At 38.5% G+C, this 16,091-nt stretch overlaps 1 protein-coding gene across 1 annotated transcript in view; it reads left to right on the forward strand.

Moving 5' to 3' along the window:
* The first annotated feature begins 6,308 nt into the window (after nucleotides 1-6,308).
* SLC6A11 (solute carrier family 6 member 11) overlaps nucleotides 6,309-16,091 on the forward strand; it is a 113,198-nt gene continuing 103,415 nt past the window's right edge. The window contains exons 1-5 of the mRNA XM_026102530.2: nucleotides 6,309-6,622; nucleotides 7,095-7,325; nucleotides 11,137-11,271; nucleotides 11,469-11,609; nucleotides 12,796-12,886. Coding sequence (XP_025958315.1) covers nucleotides 7,106-7,325; nucleotides 11,137-11,271; nucleotides 11,469-11,609; nucleotides 12,796-12,886 — 587 coding nt within the window. The 5' untranslated portion in view covers nucleotides 6,309-6,622; nucleotides 7,095-7,105. The remainder of the gene's footprint in view (nucleotides 6,623-7,094; nucleotides 7,326-11,136; nucleotides 11,272-11,468; nucleotides 11,610-12,795; nucleotides 12,887-16,091) is intronic.

Genomic DNA, 16,091 nt, shown 5'->3' on the forward strand with positions numbered 1-16,091 from the left:
GCTGCTGCTGCTGCCGCCGCCCTTCATTCAGCATAAGTATTACATAGGTTGCCACTTTTATGAGCAACAATTAGACACTTCACTGTGCAATCAGGAATTCAGAGTGAAGGCTCAAAATTGATCCTTTGTTTCTGGGGAAGAAAGCCATGTAGAAGAGCATACTAAGCTTCCGAGTCAGAAGAGGGGAATTTCATTTTCTTCAAGGAGTTTTTCTGTCACCTAAGATGTAGTATGACGTGATGAAAAGCCTTTTTGTGGGACTTGGTCTATCAGCCCAAAGTGTTGAAAGCCCAAAGTGCTGAAAGGTTTGCTGTATGAATAATGTATTTGGTGCATGTTACCCACTTGATCCTAAAATGTCTTCCATATATGTGTACATATATTTCAATATATGCGTATGTGTGTTTAGTAAGTTAATTTGAGATCAGTTAATTCTGCGGATAGCGCACAGTGAATCTGAATCTGGAAGGCCTAAGTCCTCTTTCAAGATCCAGCATTGACTTACTATGTGAACTATAGAGGCATCACTATATTTATCTGTGCCATAGTATCAACCTGCATTTAAGCAGATTCAGCTATCCATCTGAATAAAACATTTTAAAATATACATTTGAAATTTACTGATGGATTCAGAATAAAACACTAAGACCTGGATCAATTTTTACAGGTTCTTAAATGACACAGATTTTAAAAAAAATCTTACATATATGTATATATCTATCTATATGTATGTATATATCTATACATAATTCTGAAATACTGCCTTTTCCGTGTTTATTTAACTATTGTTGATGAGCTTCATTTGCAAGCTGGAAAATAATGTTTTGAATTACTGTACTATAGAGTCAGTCTCAGGTCTGAAAGCCAGGATAAGCTGCATGAAATTCATGGCTTAACACAAAGCCTGGCTAGATGGACTGTTCATGGAAAAGTAGTGCAATAGGGCCACTATCCAGGGATTGGAAGAGATGCTGCTTTGTCAGGCTCAGTCCTTCCCACTGAGGTGCAGAGTTGGTAACTTCTCTGAATTTGGTAAATACTAACAGTCTGCCCACGTAAATCTGGAATGTACAGTGTGTAAAGCAAGGCCTTAGCCCTGCTCTTTCTTCTACATCAAGAAAGAACCACTAGGATAGTATAAGAGACTTCAGATGCCTGCAGAGAGGAACCACTAGATTCTGGCTTTACTTCTGCCTTTATTTTAATATTCTTCTGCTACCAGTAGTAATTAAAATTTAGCTGAAAATATGTCCAGAGGATCGGCGCGCCAACTTTTCTCAGAGGTCATCCCTTTTCCAGGTTGTGACATCTCTCAGTAAGCATGGGTTTGGCATACTTACGATACACATAGTGGTGTGAAGATTGCAAGTTCAGGTTTTGATGTGGAAGAGTGACTAGATAGTTACTGCTAGCGATAAGACTGTGGTCATGTTACGCTTTAAAATATCTAACTTTTCTGTAGCCCTTTTTTTATTTGGTATTTATCTTATTTGGTCTGACTTGCAAGTCTTTAGTGCTGTCATTTATATGGATAGTTATTTTCCCCTCTTCGCACAAGCTAGTGCCCTTTTCTCTATTTCTCTGTTATGTGGACACCTCTGGCTGCATACATTTGCTAAAATACTTGAAGGTGGTTATTTTTTGTGAGCGTATAGAAATGTACTTCATATTGTCTTATTCAGATGCACAAAGCGTCAAGGTTTATGGTAAAACACATGAGGTTTATGTAAAAAAACCACAATACTTATGTAAAACATCTGCATGTGTTTTACATAAAATTCTTCTATCTTACTGTTTCTTTTCTTACTGCTCTTACTGAGTCTCAAGTGCTAACAGAGGTAAAACGTGTCTTTGTTAGATGAATCAGCAGATAGACTTTAATACAACACAGAAAGTGTCTCTTTTTGACTGGGGATAAATGACTGCTGGTTCTTGGAAGTTGTGTATGAGCCTCACCATTGGAGGTTCCCTCCAAGTGCCATCTCTCCATAAAACTCATGTTAAGGAAGCCCAAGATATTACAAGTCGCTCTTGCAGAGGGGAGCTTCATAAAATAAAGCACAGTCTCAGACCAATAACAGTGACAAGAGAAGGCCCTAAAGGGCAAAAGCAATTAATGAAAAAGTGGTTTTCACAGCTCTCTGGAACTCTAAATTCAGGGTCTCAACCATTGTGAGACATGGGCAATAAATGTAAAAGAGAGAGATCTAAAATGACAGCTGTTAAGCCTTTCTAAATAGAAGCTCAACAATCAGTTATCGCTTAACTTAAAATTTTTATCTGCAAGAAATAAATCTTATTCTTTTTCCATTGCAGAAAACTGATCAGGCACAAATCAGCCTATTGCTGTTTGACTAAAGTCCAATAGCATAGCAAAAGATGGTCTTACCTGCTTGAAAACTGCTTCATGGTCTTAGACTCTTGATCCAAAATAATATGTCAGATCAGTATCACTAATGAAATTCTCTGTGTACTTTCCTCTCTTTTGTGTAGCTACTTACACATGAAAATCCTTACTTTGTGAAATCTTACGGAAGGCCTGTGCAGATTTTGCTTGCATCAAGTCTAAACTAAAACTTCTAAATCTGGATAGGGTTGTTGTCTCCCCTCCCTCCCTCCCCCCCTGAATTATATTGACAGAGTTCTATGTTGTTGGAACAACACAGAAGTTAACACTTGGAGTCCTTTAAGAAGGGGTAGAAATGGAGCCAAGCCCTCTCATTTCCAAAGCTATATAACATGACTTGAAATACCAATCTGAAAACATCATTGATCTCACTATTATGAAATTAGTTCTGTTCATCATAAGTCTATTCCTAATGAAAGGTCTTTCTTTGTACGGTGATTTATTGTCTCAATTTTTCTATGCTATTCAGGAATGCGATAATTCTAGAGGCAGGTGTCCAGTCTAGAGGCAAAAAGGTTATGCAGCGTAGCAGAAACATTCCGCTCTTGCATGTAAAGTGAGGTATCCTAACAAGGATCCTAAAGCACAGGGTGAGTACAGCATCCTGATTTCCAAAACAAGGGAGGGAAAAAAAACAGGGGAAGCCACACCAACACATGTTGGGGATTAACTGTGTGTGTGTTGAAAGTATGGAGCAAGTAGTAGTCCCACAACAAAATAAATGGGAAAACAGGCTGAATATGAGTTCTAGCAATAACCAAATAGTCTGGGTACAGTGCATATTCCTTGGTGCATCTGGACACTGCCTTGTATTTCAGCACCCTGGTAGAATCCTGTGGGAATGTAGCTTGGTTTTGGAGGTTCTTTTCTCAGCATGCTCTGTATATGCTAAATTCTTGTCTGTATTAATTTTAGTTTCTAAATACAAATAAATGCAGTATTAGAACATTTGCGACTTAACAGCATCTTTCTCTGGAAAGCAGAAACACCTGGTCTCTATTCTCGCCACAGCCTACTTTCTCCATAAAGCTTTGGTGATTTCCTTGGGAGGGTGAAGATGAATTTTAATACAGCAGAACTTGAATTTCTGTGTTAGTTCACATCATATTAATGCAGGACTCAAAAAAAAAAAAAAAAAAAAAAGTCATGAAATTCATTTCTGGAGAGTGGGTTGGAGGTAACAACGGCTTCAAAGGTTTCTGCAGACTTGATGCTAAATTATCAGAAATGGAGCAGGAGAAATCTAGCTAGACATAACTAGACTGCTTGAGGTGTATGATGGGGCTAGCCCCGTATAGAATATGAACTTTTAACTAACGTTTTAATATTAGATATAAATTTTATTAGGAACAGCCTTCTGATGTTAGTAGCTAAATCTCTTGTCTTACAGCACAGCCATGTTGCAAGGTATGCTCTCATCCCTATCTGTGAGTTCAGCTCTGATTGCATGTCATGTGTGGATCTCCCAACAGAGTGAAAGAAACAGACATGAATGCATGATGAAGAGCATTAGATATGCTAGGTTAGTGCAGGAACTGAGATGTAATCTGTATTCCAGAGTGTTTTTTCTTTGCCATTGGTGGCTCCCCAGATTAAAAAAAGAAAAAAAGAAAAAGAAAAAAAAAGAAAAAAAAATAATCACGCCTCTTGCCCCCTTTCCCCCAGGTTATCAACATATTTTAACATTTGGGAAGTTCTGAATTGCAAACACTGTTCCGCATTTCAGTAAAGTATTCACAAGGATCAGCAGCTAGCAATTACTTCCATAAGCTCTTCAATTGGTGGGAGATTGAATGGGAATCAGTGCAGGAATGCAGCAATGGATACAATTCTTGGCCCTACTGAACAAATCAGCAGTAATTAAACATCTTTTGCATTTGCCAGTCATCTTACAGACTGGTCTTTGGAGCGGAGCTCTTTGTTTTAGTATCATTAGTCTCATTTGTAACAAAGCTGTTCATGTTGTGACTTACTCTACCTGGAATTCTTTCCGGTATAAAAAGGGTCACACTGTTCTGATATATTTAAATTAGGCCCCAATAGGCTAGGCATACTGGTGTTATATCAGTGAAAGCTTCACCATCACGCTGATTATGCAGAATTTAATCTGTGTATAAATAGAAGACTGGTCTCTCCCATGTATTGAAACATTAGTCTCATCTTTAACTATCCCTTAGCTTCCCTGATTTCTAGAATTACTCTTAGCAATGAGATGAGAATTCAGTTTTGGCTTTGATGTTTACGTGTATCCCATTGAGCCTGCTCTGTCTGGCTGAAAAAAAAAAAATGCTTGTTTTGATCCCCGCTGCAAACCAGAAGATGAAGGAGGAATCTCAAAGTTAGGTTTGGTTTGTACAAAGTCAAGGTTGGGAAGGATGGATCTGTCTTGTCCATTCTTAGTTGCTGGATACCATTATGCACTAAAAAAACCAGAAGCCCCCTCCCCCCCCCCCCCCAAAAAAAAAAACAACCCAGAAACAAAAAAACACCCCAAACTCAGCTTCTGACAATGAGATCAGTGGAGGGTAGTTCTTACATTTAAAAAATGGCTAAAACCCAGAATTTTACAGTTCTTCTACAGTATTTTACCATACTTTTACCATAGGCTTTTTTTTTATTTCATGATATAGGTTTGACTAGAGCTGTACATGTGGGTGCCAGTAAGAAAATAAAGGGCCTTTTCCTGTACCCATTAAGTGAATGCAAGTATTTATATGGTATATAGTTGAAAGTGAATCTAGAATGAATCCCTGACAGTCCTGACTTGAGGCATGCAAAATTTAAAAGCAAAATTCTGAGAACTTTAACCACAGAAGGAATGTCAGTGTGTAGGCACACTGAGGCAACATATGTAAGGGGGTATGGTCAGCTTTAAATTTCAAAGTCAGCTAAAATTAATATAAAACCTGTCCCTGAGCATCTTTCCACTGTCTTAAGTAAGCACTGGATAACACTTTTGCTGGCAGTGGAAGAAGTCCATGGAGGTAAAGGGCAGGAGAGAGAGAGAATTCACATGGAGAAGTACACTGTGTCTGGAACAGCATCCTTTGGCATGCTTAAATGTAATCCAGAATTTCAGAGACAAAGTGTTCATGAACTCATCTCCTGGGGCCACAGAGCAAAATATTGGTAATGCTAACTGAAACTGAGAGGATGGATCTGAGGGAAGATCTGAAGCTAAAAAAATGGGCTGGGTCTTGCCATTTGCCAGGAAGAAGCTGCAGAAGTGAAAAATGGATTTCTTGGTGATGGCCATGTGGGCCATTTCCACATTTTCCAAGTGTACCTAGAAAGCGCCTACATTGTTTCCACACTTTCTAAATATTTCTCTATCCAATGTGTCTCGTTCTCTTCTCCCCCCCCCACACCCTCTCCACCCAAAGTTAATGTCATCTGTTTTCAAAGGGCTTTGTTTTTAAAGTGTCAGGTTTGCCTGAACCAAAAAAAAAAAAAAATCAAAATCAAGCTGGCCCATGAGCATGGGATGAAGGGTTGCTGGCAGGCAGGGCGCTGCCTGGGGCCACCCCAGCCTCTCCCCACCGCTGCCGCGGGGCTCAGCACCGGCACTGCAGCAAGCTGGCCGGCAGGTGCGCAGCAAGCCTGCTGCTGCCGCCACTCCTCCGCCACCGCGCTCTCCGCTGGGTCCAGGCAGCTGGCCCTCCTCAAGCTGCGTGCAGGTCACCTCCCTCTCGCATGGGGGGGGGGGGGGGGGGCAAGGGGCGTTAGAAGCGGGGCTGGGTGCTGTGCAGTGCTTGGCCCTGGTTGCTTTGCACAGGGTGGGGGGAGCGAGACGCTAGGGATGCTCAGGCAGTGATGCTGGGTAGAGGAGGAGGAGGAAGAGGAGGAGGGGGGAGCTGGTGGGACAGCCTGAGATGGGCGGAGGGGGGAGGCGGGTGTTATACCATTGCTCCAGGGAAGGCTGAGCATTTTGCAGATTCCGGCTCCAGAGCGTGGGGAGCGGGGAGCATCCTATCCCTGCCAGCTGGCTGGGCGAAGGCGGCAGCCGCAGAGCAGGACGAGGCTTCTCGGCTCCTTGTTATCCTCACACCCGCCTCCCCCTGCCCGCCTCTCTAGCCGGGTCCCTGCGGCTGTCCTGCCCCTCGCTCCCGTGCAACAGAGCGGATAGCAGCAGTCCGTGGAGGTCCACTCGGAGCCGAGCACAGACCTAGGGATCCTGTCCCTCTCCTAGCCGCTCAGGCACAGGCAGAGCCCTGGGTGAGTAGTCTGGGAGCTCCTTTACTCTTTCAAACAGGCCAGGAGCCATTCAGGCCACCTTCTCCACATCCTTTTCTTCCCCTGTTCTTGTTTGTGTGCATGGAAGGTGCAGGAGATCTCTTATCTTCAGTGAGGTTAGTCAAGTTGGGATCCTTGCTGGAGGAGGGATTTTTGAAAGGTTTCCACTATCCAAGTCTTAAGACAGTGTCCTACTAGCAAGTTCTGTCTCTCAGCTCAAAACCCTTCTCCCCTCATGTACAAGCTTCTTAGTTTTTTCCCTTTTTCTTCATTTTTTCCTTCTTTAGAACTTGTCTAGCCTTACAAAATTGCCTCCTTTGCTTTTACCTGCAACTGTGTGTAGGTAATAAGTATTTTGAAGCCAAAGATACCCTGAGGGACTTCCTAGTGGTTGAAGATTATAACTAAAAAGTGACTTAAAATATCTCTGTGCTTTTCTTTTGTTCTCCTTCAGGCTGAATAGTCATGACAGCTGAAAAGACTATTCCCATAATTAATGGCAAGCCAGAAGATGTTTTGGACCCAGAAGCTTCCAGTACCAACCTCGTCCACAGCAATGATAAGAAAGTTCATGAGAGAGGTCACTGGAACAATAAGGTTGAATTTGTACTTTCTGTGGCAGGGGAGATTATTGGGCTGGGAAACGTATGGAGATTCCCATATCTTTGCTACAAGAATGGAGGAGGTAAGATGGCATCATGTATAGATTTAAAGTTCACCATAAACACTTAGTAAACAGTTGCAATGATTTCTTGCACTAGTTACAAAAGATAAGTGTTCAGAATTTCAGTGTATGTGTAAATGGGGAAACATTAAGCATCTGAGAAGTAAGAAAAAATGTGTTCCCCTTCCCCTCTCTTCTCCAAATGTTGCGTGGTTTTCTTTCACAAGTTTTGTGCATTTGTGAATTTATATTTTTTTCACTGTAAAGTTTTTAATGTAGAAGAAACCAGTGTTCTGTTAAAATAGACTACAGTATATTTTCTTCTGTATCTGAATACAGACCTGTGCATACTTAAGTTTTGTCTGGCATGGAAAAGAAAGTAGCAATTTATTTTCCAAAACAACATATTTTGGAGAGGATGAATAGTATTTTTGATAATGCTACAAAGATTACTATTTTCATTTTCATATGAAAATTCCTTTAATTCAATTGTACCTTGCTTAGTCTTTACTCTCCAAATCACTACACTAGTGTAGGGGAAGATGTCAAGCTCACTGTTACTCAAAGGAGAATACTCATGTAGCAATGAGGGAAAAAAAAAACTAGTTTAGAAGTGCTGTGAACTGAATTCAATGCTCTTCCACTTAAGGCCTAACTCAGTGTTAGTGTAAATATATGTGTTCAGTGGCTGATATGCAAAGATCTGTTTTTTAACAGGTTGGTTTGCCAACAGTGCAGTGCCAAATTTCTTTCCCTTGTTCCTCCAAAACTAAGCATGGTTTTCTGAACCTGGGGATGGTTTTGGCCTGTTTTGTCTGCTGTTTCTAAAGACTAATGCACAGTCAGTGTGTTTCTGGTTTGCATCTCCTTTCTTTATATTTCAGTACTTTGGCAAAAAACAAGGTGACAAGAATTCACCCTTTCCTAGAGTGATGCTGCCTAGTAATATTTTAGTATGTGAATGTTAATATGCTGCATATGATATGCAGAACAATTTTTCCTTGTTTGGGAAGGGGAAATATGAGAAGTAATTTTTCAGTGTGTAATGAAGATTTTCTTGCTCATACAGTAGCCTTCATATGCTCACTTGTGGCTGTTTGTATGTGCTAGTTTATTAAAATTTGATACTATCATTTTTAAGTGTATAACATTAGGTAGAAAAAAACAGTCATGTTTGGATGACTTGTTGAAAATGCATTTAATTAAATATCGTATTTAATCATCAGTGCATTCTTTTAGAATGGAATTAACATGTGTGTTTTAATTGGTACGTCCTGGTACCGTAGAAAATTTGCCATTGAATTCAGCTTCAGTGGGATCTTGGTCTATGACCTTCTGCCATCAGCTCCATTTTTGTTGCTCTCTGGAATGCCCTGTTGGAATTACACCAGAGTTGGGCTTGTTTGATTCATCAGATGTGAACAGTGAAAACTATCTAATGTGTAGTAAATGAATTACAATGCTGAGATATGTGAGGTAGTTATGAAATGATTTGCTCAGGTACAGAAGCAATCTCCAAACAGTAGAATGGAACTTCGAAGGTCTGAGCTATCTCTGACACATACTCCAGGTCATAATGCGTAATGTAGACAAAAGCTTCTTTAATTTTAGTTTGCTGTTACTGACATTTGGTAATCTATTTACAAAAATCTAATTCCTTTAAACATTTTGAATTAGGTATTTGTTGGTATCTGATCTGCTTGCAAGCTGAGAAGCTTGATCTCCTCTCATTTTCATGATGTATATTGATTGTATGTCAGTGGTGGAAAAATAGTCAAAGCCAATACTTTCAAGTTGAACAGGTTCTCATGGACTAGGGTTGTGCATATGAGTGGGCCAAGCTAGATTTTTTATTGGCCAGCAGTTCTCACATCAGAACCTATAAAGATTTTGTTTAAGCCATTTGCACAGTGAATCATATGGAGAAACTGTGTTTTAGATGTATGGATTCCCTTCTCTGTGAAATACATACTCAAGATGCAGCTGAGATTCAACTATAGTCAGGTTGCCTGGTTGAGGGAAGAGATTACTCATGAAGAGATCTCTCTTGATGTGCGGGGTCTGAAGAAAGAAACTGCAAGTCCCGAGGATGCTACATAGAACTTTTCAAAGCAGGCATACTTAATTGTGTCTCCTTTCTAAGTCAAAGTGATTGAAGCATAACTGTTGCAGTTTCTGTTCCTTTTTTTAATGATCATGGATAGAATCCATGTTTACCTCATAGTTGTAGAAATTTTCTTGAAACATTTGGAAACGTTTTGCTTATAGCTAAGATTCTGATAGAGATTTAGTATTACAGAGGCAGCTGTTAATGTGCTGTTCAGTAACGTTCAAAGTAATTTTCAGGAGTCTTGTTGAAGGGAGTATGCTACTATCATTAACACTTTAAAGAACAGATTGCTCTTTAGAACATCGCTGCTGTTTGCAGCAATGGACAGTATTGTAAAATATATCTTCCAGAAAAACTGTATCTGCCAAAACTTGTGATTTTAGCACATCTTGTGTTGATTTGAAATTGAATGAATGGCAGGATAATTATATCATTTAGTGGCAGCATTAAATGAACTTCATTAATTCTGGGATTATATGTTTAGGAGCAAGTAGGTTGAGGCCTGGATAAAATATATTATGTATGTTGTACTAACCTTTACTGTCTTAATCTAACTAGAAAATTAATGCTTTGTTGTTTTCATGCAACTGTGTATTCTGTGTAGTACTTTCCTGTGCTAGTCTGCCTAGTTAAACTGGTGGAACTGTATTTATTGGTGTAAGTAAAAAAAAAAAAAAAAGAAAAGCAGAATCAATTATTTTATGCTTTCTTCTTAGTATTTATTTCCTTCTTTTCTTGTTTCAGTCAAAACCTATAGAGTTACTTGCTTTACACCTCATCGTTTGACTCATCAGGGAAGCTGAGTACCCAGGGAATGAGGAAAAAGGTTCTTCTTTTGGCCTTATATATTCGCTGATTCTCTTTGCAGTGGAAAGGCTGTGTCTCATTCCTTGTTACTTAGGTTCAGTTCTCAACAGAATAAGTAAAAACTGCATTACTAGCAGTTTTGCACCTCCACTAGCAAGTGACGTTTAGCCTAGCACGTATGTGCTCCGTCAGTTCTTTGCTTCTGCATACTTCACAGCCATTTTCTGTAGCTGCCATATATGATCACATAATTAATCATGAAATAATGCAATACTTCTGGTATGTATAAATTGATAAGAGAAAAATATTTTGTACAATACAGCTCTTCAGCACTGAATTGTACTACCCATCTATGTTGTAATTTACTGTCAGCACCCAATAAAAATGTTGGATACTTTATTTTCCTACATTTTCTCTGTAATATCTCCATCTGATAAGGCCAAGCCCTATTCTTCTTGTAAGTAGTTAAGTAGTTTATTTCATCATTCACTTTTCATGATCCTTATCATCCAGCTTATCCAAATAGCATACACACTACTTGTTGGATTTTATTTCCATAACACTTTTTCATTCCTGCTTTCTGGAGAAGATCAAAGAAGAGAAGATTAGATAGACTGACTTGATGATAATCGGAGCAGAATTGTGTGGCTGAACAAGAATGTAGTCTTCCCTGTGTTGGGGAGAAACATGAGCAGAATTTAATCTGTCATGAGGAACTTTGGATTTGATCTTTTTAGTCCCCTGATACTGGCATAAAAGTTAACTTTCAGCATTTAGAGACAGGAATAAGCATTTTCTGCACTTGCAACACATCACTGACAGGTGATCCTTCCTTTATTAAGAAAATGAATTTTCACTAAGCAATTGAGGAACTTTATTCATTATAACCAATACCCCCTCAATGTTTGCTTGTAGGTGCTTTCCTCATCCCATATGTGGTTTTCTTTATTTGCTGTGGAATACCAGTATTTTTCCTGGAAACGGCCTTGGGACAGTTTACTAGTGAAGGTGGTATTACATGCTGGAGGAAAGTTTGCCCTCTATTTGAAGGTAACAAAGAATTCTCTGTTCTACTGCAAAAGAAGGCATTAAATCAAAACTAAAGTAAAAGATATATCAGATTGAAGTTAAGATATAAAGTAGTGAGCATTTGCTTTTTTAAATGATCTGAAAAGTAAAAGGTTTCTGTGTGTGCGTGTGTGTGTCTCTCTCTCCCTCTCTCCTTTTTTTTTTTTTTCCCCCTCCAGGCATTGGATATGCTACCCAAGTTATAGAGGCACATTTAAATGTATATTACATCATCATTTTAGCATGGGCTATCTTCTATCTGTTTAACTGCTTTACTACAGAGCTTCCTTGGGCTACCTGTGGGCATGAATGGAATACAGGTATGAGCTCAGTAGAGATTATTGCTATACTAAGTAATCGATTCCCATATCTTTGCTACAAGAACGGAGGAGGCAAGACGGAATCATATATAGATTCAAATGTCAGGCTACACTTGCTTTTTCACTCTAAGCAAAATCAGTAGGAGTTTAAATTGAGAGGAAAACATTAAAATAGGAATGTTGGATTTGATCTTTTTAACGCCAGATGTTGAGGTATAATAGATTGTATTTTTACTAATGTACATCAGATGACTACTGAAAACTTAGCCACATAGTCCTTACTGCATGCAAAATAGCCCCTCACATGAAAGGTGAGGTATGTATTCATAAGGCTTTGCAGTACAGGGCTCTGCATCTATATTCTCATCAATTATTTTATCCATAATACTGTACTTACTGTATTGGTCTTGAAGATCACAAAGACCTATGGGGAGGAATACATACTAATGCCCTTCATTTCCATGTCCTGATGTTTTTGCCTTTTTTCATGTCCCATTTCAAGTCATGTACCAATTATACTGTCTTTTATGGCTTCTATTAACTGGCCATTATGTTCCTTGAGTACACCTAAAACTCTGTCTGAAGTCTGTTGCAGTTTGGGTTATGTCAAGGAACTAGCCTGGGGCCCACTACATGTGGAAGGCTTCAGTATCATTTTTGGCATCCCTGCAAAGAAGCATAGCCAATGTTGATCATTGTTCCAATAGTAAGTGTCAACTCAACAATGCTGAGCTGCTGTGATCTTCTTTCTCTGTATTAGAGATAATAATAAGCCAAAGAGTGGCTTTTTACTTGCCATATTAAAGCAAAGTGGAAACTTGTTGCTGGCAGTGTTCCATGGGCGAATTGTTGTCATTGGGCATTGAACCATCAGTTGGAGAAGTAGTATGTTTTAATTCCCAAACAATCATCTCAGCTTCCCAAAGCCATTGTAACTGTGCATGCGGAAGGTGTAGGAGAACGTAGCATACTGCATGAATATCTTTTTTGTATGGGTCTGTGATCTGATGATCAGAATATGCTGTTACAGAATTAGTGGCTGTAGTATTTTAGGGTACTTAGAAATCCTTGTAATGACCGAAAGCAAATGTATTACAGAATTGGTGGCTTTACAAGATGTACATACTACAAGAAGAAATGTACTTGCATGTCATATAGCAAACTCTTTTTTGTTGTTCTTTTATAGAAAACTGTGTGGAATTTCAAAAACTTAATATGAGCAACTGCAGTCAAGTCTCTTTACAAAATGCCACTTCTCCAGTCATGGAATTCTGGGAGTAAGTGCACCTAAACTTACCTTTGACCAGAATATTGATTACCTTCCAATATTTTGATCATTTGCAGGTAATTAGACACCTTGCAACCCTATAGCACTTAGTGATGTGAGTTCAGCTAGAAATTTTCTCACACAGCCAGAAGGGTCAGGATGAGAGTTGAAATCTTTTTAGAGGACACAAGGAAAGGAATTCCATATTCTGAAAGAGCATAGAACAAAGTGTGCCACTTGCTTGGGAGCTTGGCTCCTGCTGCTGGAGGGAAGAGTGTCAAACTCCTACTAATGAAGAGTCAGAGGTGAAAGAAAGAGAATGATTTCATATTTCTTGTTTCTTCAGAATATTTTCCTCTCCTAAGAACCGCATCTGCACATTTGTTTGAGCCGAATGATATTTTAGCCTCTGTATTTCATTATTTTTGAATGGACTTGTAAGTATTAGTTATTCAGCTATAATAGTAACTAGAACATTAACATTGTGTCTCCTTGCTTCTCCTTTCTAGCTAGAGTAGTAAAAGAGAATTATGTTTTGACAAAATATGGCCTGCTTTTGTGATGACAGATTTTTTTCTTACTATAAATATTTAACTGGTGCATGTGTAGCTTCATATTTGTTCCTTGCAAGGCACGGAGTATGTTAGGACAGTCACAGAAATGGAATATTACTTTTAATACTAAGTCACTTCATATTTCAAAATTGTGTTACAAAATTCAGGCTTACTAAATACTCTTGAAAGCCTATTCTAATATAATTTATTTACTGGCAGAATTTTATTCTGAGACTCTGTGTTCCAAGCTTTGTTCTATGTTCAGAAATGAGTAACTGCACTTTGAAAGGACCGTATATTAAGACCATCCTCCAAGGGAGAACTCTAGATTGACATAGTTTTCTTGAATGTTAGCATGTGCTATTATTGCCTCTGTACCCCTTGTCATGCTGCATCAGTTACCTTAGCCTTCACAGGTGGTAGTTACTGCTTCAGTAAATACTGCTATTGTACAGTTTTTGCTTTTATTTTTCCTTACAAGGCATGAAATTGCATCACACTCTCAGGTTGTCATTGTTATTTTATTTTCTGTTAAAATTTCAGTAATCTAAACACCTGACAACTTGCATCAAAATTTATCTACTCTACCCATTCCCCAGCTAGCATGTCAGAATAAACCAGATATACTTACTCAGATGACATCTCTTATTGCTATGGCTTCATCATTTAAAAAAAAAACATATTGTGGTTCTTTGGGATAATTAAAACCAAGATTTTTGTATAGTTACAATAAATGAACAAAGTATTCTCTCCAGTACTAGCATTATTTTCCAGCTATGTTTATTTGCTTATTCAGTAATCAAAACTCAGCAATCGACGGTAACTGCTTGAGTTATCCGGGGAAGCAGGCAAGGTTCAGTAGAATTATAGGGAGGTCACAGACTAAGTTCATAAGCTATGTTTTGTATCCCTGTGTTTCTTGTGGGGGGAGGGAAGGGAAGGGCAGTTCTCTGTGCTAGTGCTGATCTTTGGATTGTCTAAATCCTCGTGCCAGTGCTGTCGTGACACACATGCATTTTAAGCCTATCCCTTTTCAGCGCTCCTTAGAAATGAAGCTAAACAAGATACTAAGGCTAAGACTTTAGCTAACCATTTTGGCTAAGAGTTAAGAATGAATTCTGAACCTAGAAGTGATAATCAGATTCAGCTTTTTCTCTAACTTGTATTACAGACTTGTATGCACAAAGTTGAAAACACTCAAAAACATTAAAAGTCATAAAAATAAATGAGAACATGAATAAAGTATTATTTTAAAAGAAATTTCTAAATGTGTCTGTTTTCCAGACATAATAAACTTATATTTCTATTATGAATTCAGATCAGCAGATCTGAAATAATCTCCAAACTTCCCCGACATTAAGACATCTGCTAAGAAGCCACACAGCCAGTAATCTTTTGTTATTTATCTGGAACTTTTTCCTTTTTTGTTGTTGTGTGGACAAGCTGTTGATAATACTAATAGTTTACTAGCCAAAATTGCTTAAAATGAACTGTTTCTACTTTCCTTGTCCAAATAAAACTGACGTTGCATAGCTTTCCACCCTTGGAGAATGAATGCACTGTCATCCTACTGAGGAAGATGTTTGCTTTGTTAAAATTTAAGCAGGTACAATGTTGCATGGTTTCAAAATTTTAGAAGAGATGTGACATAAAATAGTTTGAACAAAGAACAGCAGACTTAGGAATATACTTGTTAAAATACCAGCACTAGTTTTCTATTAAAATGATTACCTGAAATGAACTCAAGATTATAATGAAGGTATATGTTGTATATATCAAACATAACTGCACAGTATAGGTCTGTATGTATAATGTGCAGTGCAAATCATGGAAAAAGTAGTTAGTAAGCAGGAAATTATTACTAGACTAGTTAATTAGTACAATAAGTTATCTTATGATTTGTAGGAAAGTATTACCAGAAATGTAATTTCACTTAACCAGAAATCCCATTCACACAGTGTTGTTTTACTGCTTTACAAATTCTAGTGTCAGGAACTAGAATTTTACTGAAAGATTCTTTTTGCAACAAATAGTAAGAGTAAGTTGATGAGGTAGATTGCACAGTGCAGAAGCTGGTTATTATTTGCAGAACTCAAACAGGTAATGTGTGATAATCTTCAGTGCTATGATAACAAGTCACAGGACTGAATTTATTTGCATAATGACCAGGACCCTTACAATTAATTAGCTTAGTGCCTGTGAAAGGAAGGGGGAGGCAGTAGTTTTCTTCTGAACAGCCACAGCATTCAGAACTTCCCTTACAATTTGTTCTCTGCGGTGTCTAAACTGTGATTGGAACTCCTCTAAGTTGTGGCCACAATAAAGTGAATTTATTGTGGAAAGGGTCAGCTGGGGGAAAGTAAGTTCTCTGCTCTGTTACTGTCTACTCTTGAGATAATCTGTGAATGATAGTGGTAATTATTGTGAATAGTGATGCTATTTGCATACTGTAAGAGATCTCAGCTCCTGTAAAACTGAATAGTGCAATTGTTAACTGTCAGGCTGATGTTAAATCTTTCTTCTGATGACCAGATCACCTTACTGCAGTCTTCTAGGATATGCACAATATCTTAAGACTTTAAAAAAAAAAAAAAAAAAAAGAGAGAGAGAGAGACTCCAAACCTTTGGAAACTTGGAGAGGACTCAGTATTTACAGAAATG

This window comes from Dromaius novaehollandiae, chromosome 12, assembly GCF_036370855.1.
Source record: "Dromaius novaehollandiae isolate bDroNov1 chromosome 12, bDroNov1.hap1, whole genome shotgun sequence".
NCBI lineage: Eukaryota > Metazoa > Chordata > Aves > Casuariiformes > Dromaiidae > Dromaius > Dromaius novaehollandiae.